The 21,525-nt window shown below is 36.0% G+C and overlaps 3 protein-coding genes across 3 annotated transcripts; 1 reads left to right on the top strand and 2 right to left on the bottom strand.

Moving 5' to 3' along the window:
- Window positions 1-5,497: 5,497 nt before the first annotated feature.
- Window positions 5,498-7,707, bottom strand: LOC126615361 (uncharacterized). Its single transcript, XM_050283186.1, has 2 exons — window positions 7,219-7,707; window positions 5,498-6,061 (listed from the first exon to the last, which is right to left on the bottom strand). The coding sequence occupies exons 1-2, from the start codon at window positions 7,475-7,477 to the stop codon at window positions 5,748-5,750; spliced, it is 573 nt and encodes a 190-aa protein (XP_050139143.1). The 5' UTR covers window positions 7,478-7,707; the 3' UTR covers window positions 5,498-5,747.
- A 6,578-nt stretch (window positions 7,708-14,285) lies between these two features.
- On the top strand, window positions 14,286-15,362 carry LOC126615362 (uncharacterized). The gene is made up of 2 exons (XM_050283187.1): window positions 14,286-14,695; window positions 14,937-15,362. Exons 1-2 carry the CDS (start codon window positions 14,429-14,431, stop codon window positions 15,138-15,140), a joined length of 471 nt encoding a protein of 156 aa, XP_050139144.1. The 5' UTR covers window positions 14,286-14,428; the 3' UTR covers window positions 15,141-15,362.
- Window positions 15,363-17,741: 2,379 nt separating this feature from the next.
- Window positions 17,742-20,771, bottom strand: LOC126615360 (3-deoxy-manno-octulosonate cytidylyltransferase, mitochondrial-like). Its single transcript, XM_050283185.1, has 8 exons — window positions 20,373-20,771; window positions 20,076-20,121; window positions 19,383-19,469; window positions 19,176-19,300; window positions 18,956-19,095; window positions 18,728-18,779; window positions 18,430-18,540; window positions 17,742-17,963 (listed from the first exon to the last, which is right to left on the bottom strand). Exons 1-8 carry the CDS (start codon window positions 20,601-20,603, stop codon window positions 17,871-17,873), a joined length of 885 nt encoding a protein of 294 aa, XP_050139142.1. The 5' UTR covers window positions 20,604-20,771; the 3' UTR covers window positions 17,742-17,870.
- Window positions 20,772-21,525: the final 754 nt, after the last annotated feature.

Below are 21,525 nucleotides of genomic sequence, written 5' to 3' on the forward strand. Positions count from 1 at the left end.
ATGAAAAATGTGAAAGAATATATAAATACTCGTGATTCGTCATTATTCATCTACGAGTAGATAATGATTACACTTACATTATCATTTAGATTTTTAAAATCCTCCAAACCTTCATGAATAATGTTTTTTATTTGAGGGAAAAATTAATAAAATTAATAATAATTATTGTAGAAGTGTAAAAAATGTAAAAAAAAATATACAATCACTCATAGTGACAAACTTTACAACTTTCATGAAGGGGTTAGCTTCGAAATCCAACACTATAATTCATAAACCTTAAATTTATATTTAACCGTCGATTGCCATTTACGTTTTATTTTTCTTACTAAATTTCATTTTTTAAATTTTCTTTTTTTGAAAACATGATCATCTGGCAAATGTAAGAAGATGAACGGTTCAGATATTTGATATCACGTTTCAATATTTACGATTAACTGAAATATGAGTCGATGTCATATAGTTTGTAGAAACTTTATAAACATCAAGCAATATTTTCACTAACCATAAAACTCTTAATATAATATTAACGATCCAAACCGTTCATCTTCTTGCACCCTCTAATAGATCAAGTTTTCAAAAAACAAAATCTGAAGAAAAAAAAAAAAATTTTGATGAGAACAATGAAGTGTAAATGTAAACAACAATCAACGGTTAAATTTTTATCTATGATTTATATGATTATAGTGGCGAATTTCGAAGTTAAGCTCTTTATGAAAGTTGTAAAGTTTGTCATTACGAGCATTTATATATTTTTTTTCTATATTTTTTTTACACTTCTACATTAATTAGAAAACTATTAAAGACTTTACGTAAGTGAAAATATACTTAAAAGAAAAATGCGTTTTTATGTTTTGGATGTGACAATATGGTATGTATATAGTATTATGTTTTTCATTTGATTATTTAATTGGTTTAAAATATATTTTCCTTAATGGGTAACGGGTCGGGTCATATTACCCGTTAATATTATCGGGTCGATTTCGGATCGGGTCATTTTACCCGTTTATTTTAACAGATGTTGCACGATACGATCCGTTAAGATATCGAGTATAACATGAAAACGACACGAACACAGAAAACACGACTCGAATGCCAGGTCTACAATGTTAAATGTTCATGTACTATTCCCATGCACGTGGATTGCTTTTCGGACCAAACCCTAAACCTTTGGCTGTGGGTCGTATTATTTTCTAGAAATTTTTTGTGGTTAGAATTCAAAGTTGTGAGACGTAAGATTTATTCAAATTTCAAAGGTTTGCTTAACGGTGCGATTAGGTTAATAGTTCTTTTGTCTCAATGTGTTATTTAGTCTAATAACATAAACATCTTATATATTGTCACGTGTTATTTAGTCTAACAATATAAACATCTTATATATTGTCAAACTATTTGATTATACAACGATGTTTTACTTGTTTGTGGCAATACAACAGCCATCTTTTTTTTAATATATGCCGGTACAGTAGTGAAATAAAGATCCTATATAATATAAGAAGAGAGATAGCATCACGCACTACCCCACATGTAAATGTAGTGGGACACCGATTGAATGTAGAGTTGACAATTACAGATCAACTAAATAACGTACGACAAGTAAATAATATATAATAATTAGTATGCAAGTTCAAGCGTAAATCACGTGACATTGGTCTTGCCTGGAGTTCTGCCAGAAATTTGGGATATATTTTGTCATGCCCATGTGATGTGGAACTATCGCACTTTACATTGATGACAAATTATTTTTTTTTTTTATATAATTTTGGTATCATATGAGACAGCATCCGGATCAAATGGTACTCCAGAGCTAGTAACCCCAAAAAATGCATCATGACAGTTCAAATCTGGATTACAAGTTCGAAACCTTTACTCATTTTTCACTAAACCAACCATTGGGATTAGCTCAAATATTGATCCAGCATTTCAATGAAGACGCTAGTTTATCCTGTTTGGTCACTTGCGAATTCATGCATATCTAAACTCATATGGCGCTTTCATGCACGTAACTGTAAGCATTCGTATTATGCCAAATACGAAATAATTAAGGACTCTTCCCATATAATGGATATGACAGATCTTTTTCTTTGCAATTTTCTTGACTTTCTGAGATGGATTTAATCAAACGCAAATCAGTCGAAGTTGGAAGTTTATAATGATGCTGACTAGACTCATTCCCTATGTTGTAAGAAATTATAAATCATGCGATAGGCGGGCTGATTACGTATCTTATAATTTTTATTTGATTATCTAATAAAATATTAAATATCATCATTTACTTTTAGCAAGAGTCCTATTGGCAATATGTTGATGCAATACAATATTGACAAAGTAACAGTAATACAGATAATATGAAAAACACGTTAATCATGTGGTCTCTTTCTGATCCAAGTAAAGATAGTCATGTAGACTTCTACTTTTAAAAAATAAAAAAGAAAAGGATTAGCGGGTGCCGATAATCGAAATTGGCATGTATCGTATGAAATAAGGGTTTAGAAAATGTCTTCAACTCTTGGATCACCCCATAGTTGTTACTCATAGCTTTCATCACAATCAAAAGTAACGTGACACTTGGCAACACCACAGGAGGCCTATGGTCTGTCGGATGTTTGTAGAAGAATTGTTTGTACTTCTAGAAGTCGAGTTAATCGGAGCTAATTTCAACAGACAAAATCTTGATATGGAAGAAATTTCTACGGTTGAATATGAATAGTCTAATAAGACTTCCCTTACCCTATTGACTCCTTTTTCCTGTATTATCTTTCAATTGGGAAGAGTGCAGAGTGTCAATTACAACTGTTATAATGCGTATCAAATTAGTTTATTTTTATGCACAAACTTAATATCTAGCAAACCAATAAAGAAGTTGAGAATGTGACTCAAACTCGGAATCTCTTACAAAGGAATATTTGATATCATGTTTTTGAGGATCACTAAACATAAAAACTTAATCTATTGATGAGCTGACAATGTATGTTAAACTTATGATTATACATCATCGTAATATGTCGGAAGATATACCGTTGGATCAAACTAAGAAACAAGATGCTGATTTATTCGTATACATATTGTGCAATATGAATCCAACTAATATACCAGGACCATGTGAAGCATTTGACGCTACTTCTTCTTATGCTAGCCTTTTCGAAATCATCACGCTATGTCTTTTGAATTTTATCTGGCTATATTTTAGCAATATAATTCATAATCTGATGGGAGGATGAGGAAAACTATCCATCCTGTAAATTTAGGAGACTAACTTTTATGGTACGAGGCGCTATGATGACGATATTTCTGTGGCATACAAGTCATTCTCGAAGTTTAAGGTAATGACAATAAAGACAGTAAGTCGAGACAAAATTAAAAAGGATAAGGTTCAACACGTACGTATAAGGATCATCATCCAAATCCGAGTCCATTTGGATTTTTGGGAGATCGTAGTTGAAATTAAACACCATCTCTGTCAGAGCCTCAAAGTTAGCTCTTGCGGCATTATACATGTTCACATAGGATAGGACTTGAACAAAGAGGTTTGTTTTGTTCGATAAGGACGACTTTTGCGTTTAATTCCCACCCTCATCCGTTTGGGGCACTTCAGAACGCTCACTTGGACTCGTCCTTATCTTCATTTGCAGTTAACTTCGTTTGCCAGTTTATGCATTCTCATACGGAATCACACTTGCAGGCAGTTAAACGTATCTTTCGATATCTCAAGAGCACTCTTGGACATGGCTTATAGTTTCCCAAAACTGCTTCACCTCTCATACTTAAAGCCTTCATGGTATCATAGCAGGTTGTCCCAACGGCCACATGAGCTCCACCTCACCCCGTTATATTGTCCACGTGTTAGGCTCGAAAATTCGCCACACGTGAGGGGACGTGTTGAGAATGATGAGTCACACATTTATGGGAGGAGGGACCTTGCATGAATTTATAAGAAATTGGACTACACCTCATATTGCCAATTAGTGTTATGGTGGAACCTCAACCCCTTCAAGGACAACACTGCAGATATGCTGAATTTCTTCGGCGGCTGCTAAAGCGTTTTGAGTTCACGTTGAATGTGCATCATGTTAAAAGAGACACGACTCACCGCCTCCAAACTCATTAATTTAGGAGTCGTAATTTCGAACACGACTTGAAAATGACACGAAATACATAATTTAGGAGTCGTAATTTCGAACACGACTTGAAAATGACACGAAATACACGGGTTTGAGTTGGCCATAACCGCTTGACAAGGTTTATTATAGAGCTCATGTTTCTGATCAACCTGTTTAACTCAAAAAATGACACATTGTAACACGTTTATATGATTGTGTAATCCTTGACTTGTATACGACCCAACCCGAGATAAACTATCCAATTGTGTTGGATATTTTGTGGGTTATGGTTTGGAAGAATATGAAAGATAATGTTGCTTCAAGGTACGTTTTGAAGGTTATTTTTTCATGCACCACCTTGCTCCCCCTTAGTTCAATGGGGAACTACAAATATGCCTTGTGCATGTAATGAAGTCCGAATTCAATCCACGTTGAACATTGTAACGCACAACAGATTGAACCAAACACACGAAACGATGAACGTCTGTATAAACTAAAGCTGCATAAGTCATCTCCATACATTTTCATAAGGATTCGACGTGATCATGGAGTGCCGGCTGTCGACTACCTGACGTCCTCCCCCTCCTCCTTTATCCGGGCTTGGGACCGGCCATGTAAGACATGGGCTTGGGACCGGCCATAAGTCATCTCCATACATAGAGGAATAAAGTTTCCTCTCTGAATTGGTATTCAAACCATTCAAAACAGTGAGCATCTTCAGTTGATTAAAGGCTTAAAAACATTTTTCCTTGCACTCGAGGTCCCGAGATCAAATCCTCCATTCCACAATATCAAAATCTAGCTAGTCCTATTTTTCCCCAAGCCATTGCTACATCCAACGCAGGAGAGTTGTATGGAGTAGGGCATTTCTTTTTTCGGTTTTGTTGTTGTAGCCTATGGTAGAGAATGATATTTGAATTGGCGATGTCTAACGTGCGGATAATAGACAAAATGAACTCAAAATTATAAGTACATGAACTGTGAGCCAATTTTTCCTCCTTAATGCAGCCTCAAACGGCCCCCTGGCCATTTGAAAGAAGAATGCACACATCTAAATAGCCCTAACACAACTAGAGGTGATTCTTACTGCCCACTTTCACTCAGGCATCTTAGATCGACAAGGAGTTTGGCATTAGAAAACTTTTAAACCTAAGGATAACCCCACAAAGTAGTTTGAAAGAAAATGACCTAAAATGCAAAGGTGAACCCAAGGAGTTTACATGAATTTCAGGACTGTTCTTTCCGAAAGAACGCTTTTATCCATTGCACCAGCTCTGAAAGAACCTCCTAACGTATATTTTCTAGGCAATTCTACATGCATAGGTTCCTGCATCACTTACTGGGATCTTCAATCACAAGATAAGAAAACATAACTGTAGTATGTAACAATGAAAAGTATGTCAAAGATAATCCACATGTACGATTAACATTATAAAAGAGGCACTAAGTTAATAATTAACTAAGTAACTAACATTCTCGTAAAGGAAAGAAATAGTTACAGCGTCATCCAGATAACTAACTATACAGGAGCAGACATGAGTTTATTTTGGGAGAGAAGTATCTCAACCCTGAGACATAAGAATCTCGAAAGAGAAGAAACAGATACAAGGTGCAGCTTAGATCCAGAAAGGCAACTATTACTTACCACTTCTACAAGAACTTCTCTATGCTGGTGGTTAATGTGGATTTGGGAACAGCACCAATAATGGCATCCTTTTTCTCGCCACCCTTGAATATGATGACAGTTGGAATACTTCGAATCCCATACTGGGTTGCAATTGACGAGCTCTCATCAGTGTTAACTTTGTAGCATTTGAGCTTCCCAACATATTGCTTTGCCAGTTCATCAATTATAGGGTGGATCATACGGCAAGGCCCGCACCACGGAGCCCAGAATTCAACCAAAACAGGGGTTTCAGAATCAAGGACAAGTGACTGCCATGTTGCATCACCAACAGCAGGCACTGCAATTTTTCACAAAACATACCGTCAAAAATAAAACTTCATAACAACCAAAAGTAATAGACAAAATATATGTGAAAGCAGAACTGCATAACCCTTTCTAATGCTTTGGACATTGATTGTAAAGCAAGCAACAATCAGTCCTAAACACTGCCTTGTACATCAAAACTCAATTTCTCTCATAAATTTTTTTGATATTTTGAGTAACAAAAATTTCAACCGCTTTTATACTTCATCTATTGCATAATAAACAGGTGTCTTCTTTGTGTACTCTCACAAGTAGAACACTGAAAAGTAAGCATGTATGCATACATAAATTTGCTCCATATCTACACTTAGTTTTAGTTCCAAATCTGAATTACTAAGATTCATGCCCAAGTCCCTAGATTGATTATTCACTTCTGTGTTTATGATTAGTCACCATGCATTCCATCAACATTCCACCTGAAATCGAACAGTTAATTTTGGAATATTTTGGTCAGTCACAATGAACTATGTCCCTTGACAGTCTCACCTGTGGCTTGTCTTTAGCTACCGGGTGGTCATTTCAGCTCAACCAGCCTAACCAAACAATCACAAGTACCCACAACTTGAAATCACCAGATTAAGCTTGCCTACGAATCTAAACTTCATCTTCAGAACCATTTGACTACGCTTCTAAGGCGGGCTCATCCTCGGTTCCTACTAGCTTCCTTTTACGAGTCTATCCCAAGTTTTCAAATGTTTCAAAAACCAATACATTTCTTCAGTATCATATCATCCATTTCCCATTTCTTTGCGATCGGTAACTTTCATATTTTAACTTTCTCAAAACAATACCACTAATCACATCAACTTACGCGATACTCGGAAATTGAGTATAAAACTTAAACCCTATCTTCTCAGCTAATGCAGAAATTAGAGAGTAAAGATAATTTCTTGGCTGCAAGTTCTAAAATTCCACCTTTACCAAATGAACAATCTCAGTCTATCACCTTTCAACAATATCTACACAAAAATTAAATCGACTATGAAACTTAAATCATCTGCTGATTACTAAGAAACTGAAGGAGAATTAAACAGAAAATTTTCCAAACAACCAAACACAAAGTATGAAATTTGAAATAAACAAAAAAATAATTGAAATCATGACTGAAGATGGCGAAATTACAAGACTTACCTTCGACAGCGGTGTCCTGAGCCTCACAGACGACGAGACCACCACGGCGGCTCGCTCGTCCGGAAGCAGGACCGTAACTCAGCGATCTGGCGGAGCGAGTTAGGAGAGCCGATCCCACCTTGAGGCCTCTGTAGCGAGGCAACCGAGCGCCGGCGGACAAGGACGAGGGCGAGGAGGGAGCCGAGATCGGAGAGAGCGCGGCTGAAGAAGGGAGAGCGGAGGATCGGGGAGCGACGACGGAGTCGAGGACTGTAGCCATGACCGCAGAGGGTCGGAGCTCTAGAGAGATAGAGAGAGAGAGAGAGAGAGAGAGGATGGAGACGGAGTAGTTGAAGGGGACGGAGAAAGCAGTAGCGACTAGCGAGTGGATTGGGGAGAGGTGGAGAGTGGGCAGCAAAGGTTAATGGATGAGTCTGAGACGATAACTGAGGAGTGAGGACGAGTGCGGAGATATCCTGCTTTGATTCTTTGCAATTTGCATTGTGGTAAAGTCACCAATCATTGCAAGGAAAACTAATGAAGACACATTGAAAACTTTGAGTTTAAGATAAGGATAAAATAAAGGGTAAAGTAAATAGTACCATGATTGATTTTTTAGTGTAAAAATGTGATTTTTCGTTAAAGTGAACAGTACCGGGTGCTTTTCGTTAAAGTTCCCATCATTGTATGGCTGCTCAGTATTGCTGTCATTTGAAAAAAAAAAAAATTGATTTCTGCTGTGCTGTGAGAATAAACTTATTTTGCTGCTTCACGTTGTTAGTTTTTATTTTTATTCAAAATTGTGAAAATAAGCTGTTTTTAAATGTTTACCAAATACCTTTTTTAGCTCAGTTTTTTTTACACTCATGTTTTTATAAAAGTTCCTCATACTAAACCAGTACTATGACACCTTAGTACTAACTACATTTTTAATTTTTTATAATCTATAATATGGTTATTTATTTTTTACATTTGCCACTGTAAAGTAAGAATATGTTAGAAAAATTAAATTTTTAAACTAAATTTATAAGTGTAACTAATAAAAAATAAAAATGCTAATCGATATTTAATTATTATTAATTCAATCATCTACGACTACATTATTTAGTTTGTAAATTTAATTTAAAATTTTAATTTCCTTAACATTACTGGTAAAATAATATTTTATATTAATTTACGAAGGAGAAAGATTTGAATCATGCAGTGAATTGAAGATGAATGGTCTAATCATCAAAGGTTATCCTTGCGTTTACCTAGGGGTGGGCGCGGTGCGGTTTGGTGCGGTTTCGAATGAAACCACAACCGAAACCGAAACATTTTGCAGTGCGGTTTTGAAGCCAAAACCGAAATGAAACCAAACCGTTCGGTTCGGTGCGGTGCTGTTTCAAACGGTTTCGGTTTGGTTTTTGAGAAAAAAAATGTACAATTTAAAATATACACCTATTTATGCATAATACAGTCTTATTTTTCTCATATATTAATTAATGAATATGCAGTAAAATTGCAGCAAAACAGCAGCAAAAACTGCACAAAACTGCACAAAATTGCACCCAAAAATAATGCAGCAAAACTGCATAAAAAAACAGTACCAAAACAGCACCAAAAACTGCACCAAAACTGCACCAAAAAACTGCACAAAACAGAACCAAAAATCTGCACCAAAAGTGCAGCTAACTTGTACCAAACTTGTACCAAAACTGCAACAAATGACAACTACTAAAATTGAGACAACATCCAATGCATCAAAGGATTTAAACTTTAAATCCTTATGCATCACATCTACTAAAATTGAACTTGATCACCAATCACAATACTTTACAACCCCAATTAAAAGGTTAAGTTTGCCATAATACAAACCTATAAGTTATAACCAAGTTGAAAAGTTTAAAATATAAGTTATATAACATTTATTTATTATATGGTGCGGTTTTGGCTTCGGTGCGGTTTTGAAAACCCAAAACCGAAACCAAACCGTTTTGTGTGCCGCGGTTTGGTTTTGAAACCGAAACCGTTTCAAAACCGCAAAACCAAACCGTTTGGTGCGGTTTGATTCGATTCGTGTTTTGGTTTCGGTTTTCGGTTCCAAGTGCCCACCCCTACGTTTACCTGAAACAATAACACTTGATGAGCAGTGCATCACATGAACAAGAAATATATATATATATATATTTTTTTTTTTTTTTTGAAACAACAATTAATTTAATAATTTGACAAAGAGAATAAAAGTGTAACAATTTAAAATTTTACAAGTTATTTTTCCTAAATCTAAAAAGGAAAAAAAAAAAAACATGAACCAAAATACTCCCACCCAAAAGTTAAAAAGGTGCAAAATGTGACATAAACAAATGTAAGGCATTTTGGCAAAATAGTTTTAAGATTGACATAACTCTGCATTTTGATCATTGAGATTTGAAATCAATAAAACTTGTCCTTATGTTTGTCCACCGTCAATCACATTGGTCATTCTTGAAAAATCTCTATTAAATAAATATCAAAATGACATAAATACCCTGAAGGACGGAAAGTTTTGATTGTTATTTTTTTCTTATTTGACGGAAATTTTTAATAGAATGACCAAAGTAATTAACGGTGGAAAAACTCAGGGACAAGTTCTATCAATTTAAAATCTCAGATATCAAAGTGAAGAGTTATGTTAATCTCAAAGACCATTTTGACAAAAAAAATCTAAATGTAATGATAACTATCTTTTGCAGTTTTGTTTTGTTGGAAGAGGATCAGGTCCGGATCTCTCCCATCAAAAGCCTAGGATCAAGTGATCCGGACCATTGAAATTTAATACAACGACTACAAACAAAGAACCCCTTTAAAAGTTATAATAATTGTAGTCATTGGATCAAATTTCAACGCCCGGATCACTTGATCATGGGCCCTTGTTGGGAGAGATCCAAACCGGATCCTTTTACATTTTCCTAGGGATTCTAGGGATCCAGCAATCATTTCCATTCATCGTACATCGTGCTGTCAGTTTTCGTTAGGTACTATTTATATTTGAATTTTAAATTTTAAATTTTAAATAATTTCTGACCACATGATGTACGATGAACGAATATGATTGCAGGATCCTAGAATCCCTAAGATTTTCCTATTTGTGGAAAGCAGGCTAAGGAAAGTGTGGCAGTAATCTATTACTTGAAAGATGTTGGAAATGGACATGGCTTCTCTGCCCTCCCAGTTCCCATACACTCTCATCTCCTCTTATTTGTGCGGTCACGGTTAAGCCACGTCAACATTTTATATCACTAGTATTTTTTGTCTTATTATCTCTATAAAAAAAATTAATATAAAATGTTGACGTAGCTTAACCGTGACCACACAAAATAGGAGAGAATGAGAATGTATGAAAACTGGGAGGGTAGAAACGCTGGGTCCGTTGGAAATTGCTCCTTGTCTCTGCTTGATGCCTTTCACATCATTCTTGTGTTGTTACCTTGAAACATATTTATTGTTAAATCTCATATTTCAAAAACTTAGATTTTTTTTTAAAAAAAAATGTGTCATTTCCAATGTTTATTAATTTTTCTTGGTGTTCCATATACAACGACATGTCTTTTTCTTGACCAATGTCATCTACTGTTGCACATTTAAGATTTAAGAGGAATGCAATGGGATAATAGCATTTTACATGAAACAAATTTATTACAATTGTAACTTTTAGATCATCATACATTGTCACATTAAATAAAAGTTAAAAATTATAATAAATTATTAAATTAGTACGTTACGCGACGGTAAACTCTTTTTCTCCTTCTAAACTCCATCTCATCGGATCATGCATCACGAAGTTTGTAAAAGACTGCTAAAAGTAATGGTAACTCCATATCACGAAGATGGGAAATAGTAGTGCTGTCGTTCTTGACCTAATAAAAGTGGAGGCAGATTCTCTGCCCTCCCACTTTCTGTGCCCTCATGTTTTGTGTGGGAACGGTTAAGTTACGTCAACATTTTAATTTATTTTTTGATAGAGATAATAAGATAAAAATGAATAGTAATATAAAATGTTGACGTGGCTCAACCGTGATCACACAAACAGAAGGACAATGAAGGATACGGGAAATGGGAGGACAGAGAATCTGCCTCCAATAAAAGTAGTGCTGCCCTTGTTTTAATGATGGTTATTCTTGCAATTATAAACAAAAGTTTTTTTAATTAATTTATAATATTGGGAAAACCTTTTAACTTCAATTTCCATGAAAAAAAAGAAGAGAAGAATGGATTATAGAAGAGGACAATCGGGTCAACAAGAAAACGCAGACCCTTCTAAATTATTTCGATGCTCTTATCGTGTTATATTTTGCACACGGACTCTCAGATTGCAGATAGATACACCATGACCAATAGTTTGCTTCGAATATAGGAGTTGCTAAGAGTAAAACTCAAAGAAAAAAAAAGCCGATTGTATGGAAAATATTTCTGGAAGGCATATTTGTCAATCTTATTTAGTGGTTTAGTAGGTGTGGGAGAAAATTTTCACCTTGGCTTGAATTGACGAAAATCTACGCACAAAGAAAAGAGACAAACGGAGTAGACAAACATCAATGTGGTGTTAGCCAAAGTGCCTATGATGCAGCCTAAGTAGTGTAAGAAGTAATAAGAACGTGTTGAGAGTTCTTGATTACCATAATAAGTGGCTGACCTCGGCTATTTATAGAGAACTGATGAGTTAACTCTAGCACCCCGTTGAACCTATTTGCAGAGTGTTACCTAGTCTGCACATCTATGGGAGAATATTCCTTTGAGATTCCTGGATTATGCTTCAGAGAATCTTGACATGCTAGGAGATTAACAGGCAAACCCATTACATATCAGGGTAATTTGTGTAGCTCGCTTGGGGATCGGGTTGGACCTTTTGCGATGATTGGGCTTAGAGGACTATTGATTGTGGGTTTTTAGGACCTTCGTAGAGAATGTGGCCCGTTAGCCTGTTGGGGTTTAGCTAATGGTCTGCATATTTTGTCAATGACATAATAGTTATATATGATAAGTTCTACATGTGGCGTGTTCCTATTGGTCAAATATCTTATGTTTTCATAGTAAGTATGAATCATCAAGATCAACCTCCGAGACTTATTCTAAAGTTTCTTTCTTATTCCGAAATTCGAACCAAACAAATTTATTGTTTTTTTTTTCCGCACTCCATTTGCATTAGAAATACAAGAAGAATTTATGAGCAAAAAATGGGTCTTCTTCATTCACAAAAACTTGGTTTAAGATTTATCAATGTTAAGGGTGATTCGAAGCTCTTATTAATTGCATTCTGCATCGCAGTCTAATTTCTTGAGTCTATTAGTTTTAGTCATGTTTGGTGGAAGACTAATTTTATCGCACTCTATCCCTTCTGGTGTAAATTGTACAGGACAAGGATTGTCTGTCCTCCACTTCCGGTGCCCTCTCCGTGTCCTCTTGTTTTGTGGTTACGGTTAAGCTACGTCAACATTTTATATTGTTTTTTGTTATAGATATAATAAGACAAAAATGAATAGTAATATAAAATGTTGACGTGGCTTAACCGTGACCATACAAACAGGAGGGCACAAGGAGGGCACCGAAAGTGGACGGCAGACGATCCTTGTCCAATTGGACATCCCCTCCGGCTAGACATGTGTTGTTGTATGATGCTTTATGTACAGGAAGCCCTCATGGCTATCTTGTTTAGTTGAAGAAAAGTACTATACACCCCCGATATTTACCTCAAACACTTAATAATTTTTATTCATTCATCTTCTTCAATTTTTTTTTTGTTAAAATGACACTTTGTATACGGTCCTTAGTTGGTATAATTATTTAATTGAAACCTTATTGAATTTTAGTTTTTAATCAAGGTCCCTAGGCTTTATACACATCAACATTTTATTATTCACATATTTCTATGTCAGCTTTTTATTTTATTTATTAAATTTTTTAATTTATAAATTATACTTCATATCACTCATTATCACGGCAAGATAATGGGAGAGCATTGTAACAGAAATTCCCAAATTTCAGTCCCCCAATTCAAGCTGTTATGTTTTCAATTATAGTTTGTATCCAATACAGACTTCATGAACTCTGTCATTGAAAAGCTGATGTGAAGTCTCCATATATGCTAACAGAAAAATGTACCCCATGCAATAAGATTGTACCCCCCACGCATATGGCCTTTTTTCTCCAAGTTCCTCTGCAAATGCAATGCAGTTCTTCTCCGCTTGAAATACCTCTGACTGGGTAGAACTATGGTACAAAGATTACCCATTTAAAAATCTTAACAAAGTCTCTCTGATGTAATAAAAAACTGATGCAGCATCTTCAAATATTCTGCAAAAATCTGCGTTTGTTTGAATGCTTGTGGAGAACATATGGGTACGGGTCAAATTTTGACGAAATTTGAAATAGCTTGAATTGGGCAGCTGAAATCTAGGAGTTTCAGTTACAATGCTATTTAATTATTTTGAGGGTGCTAATGAATGATATGAGGGATAATTTATAAATTTTTAATAAATAGAATAAAAAGCTGACATGGAAATATGTGTAAATGATGATGTGTACAAAGTCTAGGGACCTTGATAAAAAACTAAAATTCAACAAGGTTTTAATCATAGCATATTGGCAACTAGGGCTTGGATTCTAAATTTTTCATAATAATAATAATAATAATAATAATAATAATAATAATAATAATAATAATAATAATAATAATACACAAGTTGAAACTAAAAGTAGAAATCATTACATTTTTTGGGTTGAAATACAAATCCTATCGGAGCTTGTGAAAGCCAATCTAGGAATTGGATCCGCTCCGGACTAAGGTTCGGAGTGTAGAGATCAATTTATCTGGACCGTATAAATTTAATCCAACGATCCTCATTAACTCATTTTCCTGGTCCACCACACAAAATTAATAACTCTAATTTCTTTTACACACTAATCAAATGCCCATATAATTTGATCCCTAAGCTCTGGACCGTGGAACCAATTCTACCAATCTAAACCCTGGCACTGTTGTTTAATTTAACCCTACATATGGTTTTTCCTTTTCATTTATTTTCTATAGTTTGTACCTCATGGTACTTAAAATCTCATTTGTACCCAATAATAATATTGTCAGTCAAAATTCAAACCCCCACCAACTCCCCTTCTCTCTCTCTCTCTCTTTTTCTGAGTCCTTCCCTTTTCCCTTTTTGTCCTATTTTCTTCTTCGATTTTGGTTTAGAGTCCATTACTTTGATCACAAGACATGGAAAAAGCTCTGAAACTCAAAGAGAAGCAAAGCCAGGGCCAAGCCATGCAAATATCGAAGCAACAACGACAAGAACCAGAAGACCAGATCAAGCTTGCTGTCGCTGCCATCACCCTCAATGCACGGTTGAGATCATCCGACATGCCTGCCCACATGCAAAACCACGCTCTCCGCCACACCAGATCACTCCTCGACTCACCACCACCACCACCAAACCCCAAAACTCGTCTCAACCCAACACACCTCGCTCGAGCTCTCAAAAAGGTACATATGATACTTTCAATCTCTTTGTTTCTGGAGAACAGCAACGGTTCATCATCACACGTGGAGTTCTGGTCCAATAATGTAACGTTATGTGAGAGAAACTTATACATAACATTATATTATTTGAGCGGAAAGCCACAAGAGCGATGAGCATGTTCCATGTAAGTCTTCGCTGCAGCTAGATTGGTCTGTTTTTGTTTAATTAATCCGGGTTACTTAATTAAATTTAATGAAAACGTAGGAGTTTGACTCGGTGTATGGACCGGCGTGGCACTGCGTGGTGGGGACGAGTTTTGGATCGTTCGTGACTCACTCAACCGGCGGGTTCGTGTATTTCTCTGTCGACGAATCGCTGTCGGTGCTTCTCTTCAAAACGGAGGTCCAGTTGGTGACGGAACCACGACCACCACAACCAGCTAAGCCTTCAACTTTGAGTCCTTGTTGAGAATTTTGTGTTGACGCGTGACAGACGTGTTCATTGTGATTACTCTCCTTCTTTGACTAGCATGCACCATAAAATATTCCATTTCTTTTTTTTTCTTCTCTTTTTCTTTAAAACAAACAAACATGTACGTATGTGGTCATGACCTTTGAGCTTTATATACAATTACAAGTAAAGAAAGGTGGTCAACCGTTGGCTGTCCTTTTTTTCAACTTTAATTGCTCATTTTGGGGTCTTTCTTAGGATATAAAGTTTTGATTTTTCTGTAAGGGGCTTGTAAGTCAGTTGGTTCGATTTTGAATTCGTCATCCCTCAATATCGCTTGTATATAATAACAAAAAAAAAATTTTGATTTTTAGTCCATGTAGTTCAGGGAAAGAATACACTTACGCAAATATCAATTTTCGCAATTTTAAACATGTAGTTTACCCGTCCTTTCATTTTAAGCACGAAGGCTTGGCTTTGTCTATTTTTGGACAAAATTAGCACGTGAATGACGCGTAAAATCACCACTTATGCTACTTTCGTTAGAAAATTTTGTTGAAATTGGGTTGTGGTTGAAAGTTGAATCAATGAGTAATCTGTAGGCCAAAAATAGCAAAAAATTGAAGGCCAAATCGCATAAATCATGGGGTCTTAAGATATTCAGAACATAGTCTATGTGATAAAAAAATTCGAATTTAAACTCATGTGGTATAGTCCGTTAGCAAATTTAGTCCAAAAGTATTAGTTCCGTTAAGTGTCCGTTAAATACATGGATAGAATTGTATTTTCACAAAACCATGTCTGAGATCAACCTCATCACTGATCTCGATGCCATTCCACTCGGAGCCCTGAATACACTTTCCACAAATCCATCTGCTACAACTTTGGCAGGGACCAATACTGGTGGTGTTTGTATTGCAATCGCAACACATCTTGCTATCGTTACTGGGCATATCAAACTCGCCAGACAAAACCCGCGAGTACCTAATTTGTCTATTTGATCTTAGTAGTGAACGATCAGGTATTCCCATTGAATGGCAACAGCCCAACAAAGAATAAGAAAGCTAGATTCATTTTCTTCTTTTAAATTTCGGTATAATCAACAAATAAAAGCAAAATCCTCCGCAATAAAAATGATGGATGAATTGGTATAAAAAAGGTAATTTATTGGTACTAAAATAGGGAACTTTAAAGAAAAACTTCTGGTACTGTTTACTTTAACGAAAAATACATTTTTATATTAAAAAGTCAATCCTGGTACTATTCACTTTACTCTTTATTTTGTCCTTATCATTAAAACTTAAAGTTTTCAAACCATTTTCATTAGTTTTCCAACTAAAATATTGATTTTCACAACACCACATCAAAGTACAATTTTACCCATACGTTTAGTGGACATTTATCAGGAAAATTATTTTTGGACTAAATTTGCTAACGAACTACATCATACGAGTTTAAATACAATTTTTTTTATCACGTAAGCTATCTTCCTAATATCTTGTAACCACATAAACTATTTATCCGATTTGGCCAGAAGTGAAACCACTGAGACTCAAATGAAATTGCAGTGGTGAAAAACTTGGTACACAACAGAATTGAATGTTGTGAAAAACTTGGCCTCTCTACTTTTGGATGCTTGGCCGTGAAAAATGTTGGGAAATGATGACTTCCGGCAAGGTTGGTACACAATGTAAGATGAGAGAGAGAGATAGAGAGAGAGAGAGAGAGAGATTTGGTGTTCATTGAGAAGCCAAATCAAGGTCTTTTCCATTACATTTTGTAAATAAAGATTAATGAGTGACAATTTCAGTCTGCAAATTCCAAAACTACACGCAAACACGGAATTGAAACCTCACAAATCCATCCCCTGTGTATCGTGTTCATCTTCCCAAAATTGAGATCTCTATTCTTCTGGCTTTTTGTATATACAAAAAAGATATTTTATATCAATATTTTAATTATTATTTAATTGTTATTTTGGTCAATTTCTTCTGTTTGTTTGACTAGTCCCCAACTGTCTTGTATTATCCACTATATCATCTTGGAAGTTTGTGTCTTGCGTTTACTCCCCTTGGATCCTCTCCCCTAATTACCAGTTTACCATCCCTGTTTTTCTATCTTCTTGTTTTTCTCCCAAACTTTTATAGGAGAGTCCGTGACGAGAGAGAGAGAGAGAGAGAGAGAGAGAGAGAGAGAGAGAGAGAGTCCAACCAATAGAGAATTCTAAACTTTCGGATATGTATACCAAATCATCAGTGGAAGAGAAACAGATCTACAAGGAATGGCTGGACTGGAAATAAATCACTCTTAGGTATCGTTTGGTATGCAGATGGGACGGGACGAAATGGAACGGGACAAGACGGCACGGGACGGAACAAAGAGGGAGCAAAGATGCCTTCGGATGGAAACAAGGAGGAAGAAGAAAGAAACAAAGAGGTTATAATTTTGTGTTCCACGGATGTGGAACGAGTCGTTCCAGGAAGGTGAGGCGGAATGAAAATTCACCCAAAACTTGTCCCGTAGAACAGCGCGTTCCACCCGTTTTAGGCGCACCAAACATGGGACGGAACGTCTCGTCCCACTCCGTTCTGTCCCGTCCCACCTTAATATACAAATAAATTTGCACAAACCCGGCAGCATGCCACGGCAAACCCCTTAGAAAACTTAACTATAATCACAATAATTACGAGTCTACGGAAGACATACTCTTTTTCCCATGGTCTGATATACTGCTGCAAACTACAACTCCTAAGACAGGTTCCTTTCGCACATCAGAGATTCAATCTTTTCAACATCTTCTGGGGTGTCAACACCGTGAGCCTCATGGTCGACCTTAATCACCTGCAAACATAGAACCATGTCAACTTTTGGACATCTACATTTAAGCAAAAGAAACCGTCCACGTAATCACATACTGGTACGTTGGATTTTTCACGTCATATTTGAGGAGATCTACTACCTCAGGCAAAAGATCTGAAAATTTAATTCTTTTTCCTATTGGACTGAGGGTAGTAGTGTTTGAGAGTGCCATGATAGTAACTGATAGCATTTTGACGAACTAACTTATTTAATCATCGTACGGTATTGAATATTCATGCCACCGAGATAAAGGACTTCATACCCATGAAGCATAGTTATATTTATTATATCAATTTTTATGACTGCATCAATGTCAAATATGACTTGAATAAAATTAGAATTAACATACCGCAAAACAAGAAGAAAAGACGGGTAAGATCAACAAAATAGAACAAGAAAGCAATGCAATGTCTTGCAAGTAGGGAAGAAGAAACGGATCTTTTTATACCTTCATCTTATACCCATTTTCAAGGACCTTAAGCTGCTCCAGATCCTCTTCTAGTTGCAAAGGAGTAGGTTGAAGTTCTGGATATATCTTTAGAAACTTTGTATCATAGCTCTGAAAATACAGGAGCGGAGAATAATAAACACACAAGTTAAAAACCAGTACAACAACAACAAAGCCTTTTCCCACTAAGTGGGGTCGGCTAAAGTTAAAAACCAGTACAACTGGTATAAAATAATATACGATCATGAACAATGCAGCCACGCACAATTTATCACAAAGTAAAATGTCAACCTAATACCTGAATTCCAAGATGAAGCAAATAGGGAAACTGTGGATTGGCCTTTCCTGACCTGTATCAGAGGACAATTAGTAAAGTCTAGCTAAGAACCCGCAAAACATGTTCTAATTTATTATTTTTTCATTCGCCATAAAATAAAAAATTTCATGAAAAAGGAAAACCTCTTACCTGAACCACTATGATAAAAGATAGAACACATGAAACAGAAATAGATAAGCATAAGCTTACTTGCTAAATGGAATCAACCCCCTTGAAAAGTAGATGGCATAACCACTATTATTCACCACACATTTCACTCGATTTGGATCCATTGCATCCTCAAGTTTTAATGACGTGACGGCAGTGCTAAACACTGCATCTGGAGCTGCCTGACAAGATATTAAAAAAAACCCAGTAAATAACGAAGTATGTCATCACATTCGAAATCAAGAAAGGAGAAATTACTTACCTGCAAAGCTTTAACAATTCCATCTATTATCTCAGGTTCAATAAGAGGTTCATCCCCCTGAATATTGACAACTATATCATACTTCTTCTCGAGCTTCTCAATTGCTTCAGAACAACGCTCGGTACCTTTAAGTTCAGAAAACAGAATATAAACTACCTTAAAATGTAATTATATATTTTATCTGAAAACAAAAACCAAGGTGCATACCGTTCCGGCAGGATTCCGAGGTCATTATGACATCAGCTCCAAAACTGCGACAACATTCTCGAATCTTCTCGTCATCTGTTGCCACAACTACACAAAGGAAGGTAATAATAAAGTTTTGCACATATAAATATAGAGAGTTCACTTCACAAAATTTCATGAAGCCTTTTTATCGCTCTTGTAGGCATTAAGCAAAACTTAATGCCATCACGAGTATGCAAGCGCTAAGGCCTAGAACGGAAGGTCACTTAGGTATTAAGAGAATTGAAGATTGGACAAAAGCCTATATCACATCTGGTCTATTTAAACCAACCTAAGTCCTTGGGGTTGCTTCGGTTATCGAAGATCTCCACAAAGGTGAGTGTTGTTCAGAGTTTAAAAATGCCCCAGCTGGAACAAGCTCTTGAAGCTACGAAAAAAACCAGACGAATGGTTTCTGATTCTGGTCTTCCTCTTTCAACCAAAATCAAGGATGTTAATTGTACTGGATACGGGAATTGGACAAGTACCACATCGAATCAGCTGGCAGAGTTCAGATAGGGTGCTTAAAATTCAAAAGACGACACGGGGTTTTGGATGCCTCAAAAAACTTGCTAGATCTAATGCAATGCCTCAACAATGTAGCTACCGTCTAACAATGAAATCCGAGAATAAATACGAAACTAAATAGCATGGAAATCAAATGAGTAGACATACCAACATGATCCAATGTACTTGCTAGTTTTGCCCTTTCCCATGTTCTCTGTAAATACCAACAAAAATTTATATGTCAAATGTTTCCCGATCACAATACCAAAATCCCAAATTTTTATTTATTAAAAAAAACCCTGCTTTGGATCCAAGCAGCTTAAGAATCCCAATTTTTCATTAAAATTGACAACAAAATTAAATTTAGACAATGCCCATTTCAGATACAAAAAATTTCTTACAGAACAAAGATTTTCAAGGAAAAAAAAACATTAAATTACATGTTTTTAAGGTAAAATGAGGTACCTGAATCATGGGTTTGCCGAGGATCTGAACGAGGGGCTTGCCCTGGAAACGAGAAGAAGCGAAGCGGGCGGGTATAATGCCGACTACCCGGCTCCGGAACTTCCTAGTCGGACCCAAGTAGGCCCGGGCCCCAATTGCCGCCGCAACCGCAACTCCGGCGACGATTCCGTGAACGATCCATGCCTTGGTGCTGTTCCAAGATCCAGACGACGACGACGACGACGACGACATTGGAATGATGTTGATCTCACTGAACCGAGTGAACGCAGCTATCGTTTAGTTTGGTAAGATTTCTGGTTTTCTTGGGGTATTTATACTTTTCACCTGTTTGAAACGGGTCGTTTTGGGTAATTGAAAGTTGGATCAACCGACTTGCTCTTGATTCTAAATGCTCAAATGTATAATCAATTCTTTAGGGAGTTTGATCTTATATTGTCATGATTTTATTTTAGGGAGTTTTAACGAAAAGCTCACGGTACTGTTCACTTTAATGAAAAACCACATTTTTACACTAAAAAGTCAAATTTGGTACTATTCACTTTACTCTTTATTTTGTCCTTATCATTAAAACTTAAAGTTTTCAAGCCCTTTTCATTAGTTTTCCTTTTATTTTATGATTGTAGCTCCTCTTGTGACTTGTCTATCGAGAAACGAATTTGGTTGCTAACGCTTTGGCTCGCTTGGATTTATCTTGCAATTTGACTTTAGTATTTTTTGAGCAAGTTTCATGTTTTCTAGTTGTTAATATAGCAGAGACTACTTGTTCTCGTGACATTGATTTTTACTTAGAACTTATTTCAGTTTTTAATTTTTAATTCTCAATTTTAAGTTTTCATTTTTTTTAACAAAGCTGAAAATCCGAAACCCAACTTTTGAAAACTAAAAAAATTAACTCTCCATTTTTTATTTCAAGTTTTTAACTGAGAATGGTTATCAAATAAGTGTTCAGACTAGAAAGAAAGTAAAAATAAAAAGCAAAAGGTTAAAACAAAATTGTTATCAAACAACCGCTTGAATTTTCAGTCCCAATCCTCAATCCTTGCCCGAATATAGATCTCAACCCTAGGCAATACGTTACTAATGCCCAAGTGTAAAGTTCCCAGTCTCCAATATAGGAGTTAAAGTCTAAGGTCCAAGATTTAGGACTTGATGC

The sequence above is a fragment of the Malus sylvestris genome, chromosome 3 (assembly GCF_916048215.2).
Source record: "Malus sylvestris chromosome 3, drMalSylv7.2, whole genome shotgun sequence".
NCBI lineage: Eukaryota > Viridiplantae > Streptophyta > Magnoliopsida > Rosales > Rosaceae > Malus > Malus sylvestris.

What these genes read in the sequence shown, in the direction of transcription:
- LOC126615361 (XM_050283186.1), bottom strand. Translation starts at nt 7,477, where the DNA reads ATGGCTACAGTCCTCGACTCCGTCGTCGCTCCCCGATCCTCCGCTCTC. An exon ending in TCAGGACACCGCTGTCGAAG is followed by an intron (nt 6,062 to 7,218) that starts GTAAGTCTTGTA and finishes GAAAAATTGCAG; the next exon opens with TGCCTGCTGTTGGTGATGCA.
- LOC126615362 (XM_050283187.1), top strand. Translation starts at nt 14,429, where the DNA reads ATGGAAAAAGCTCTGAAACTCAAAGAGAAGCAAAGCCAGGGCCAAGCC. An exon ending in TCGCTCGAGCTCTCAAAAAG is followed by an intron (nt 14,696 to 14,936) that starts GTACATATGATA and finishes ATGAAAACGTAG; the next exon opens with GAGTTTGACTCGGTGTATGG.
- LOC126615360 (XM_050283185.1), bottom strand. Translation starts at nt 20,603, where the DNA reads ATGTCGTCGTCGTCGTCGTCGTCGTCTGGATCTTGGAACAGCACCAAG. An exon ending in GAATTGTTAAAGCTTTGCAG is followed by an intron (nt 19,096 to 19,175) that starts GTAAGTAATTTC and finishes ATATCTTGTCAG; the next exon opens with GCAGCTCCAGATGCAGTGTT. An exon ending in AAAATGGGTATAAGATGAAG is followed by an intron (nt 17,964 to 18,429) that starts GTATAAAAAGAT and finishes CTATGTTTGCAG; the next exon opens with GTGATTAAGGTCGACCATGA.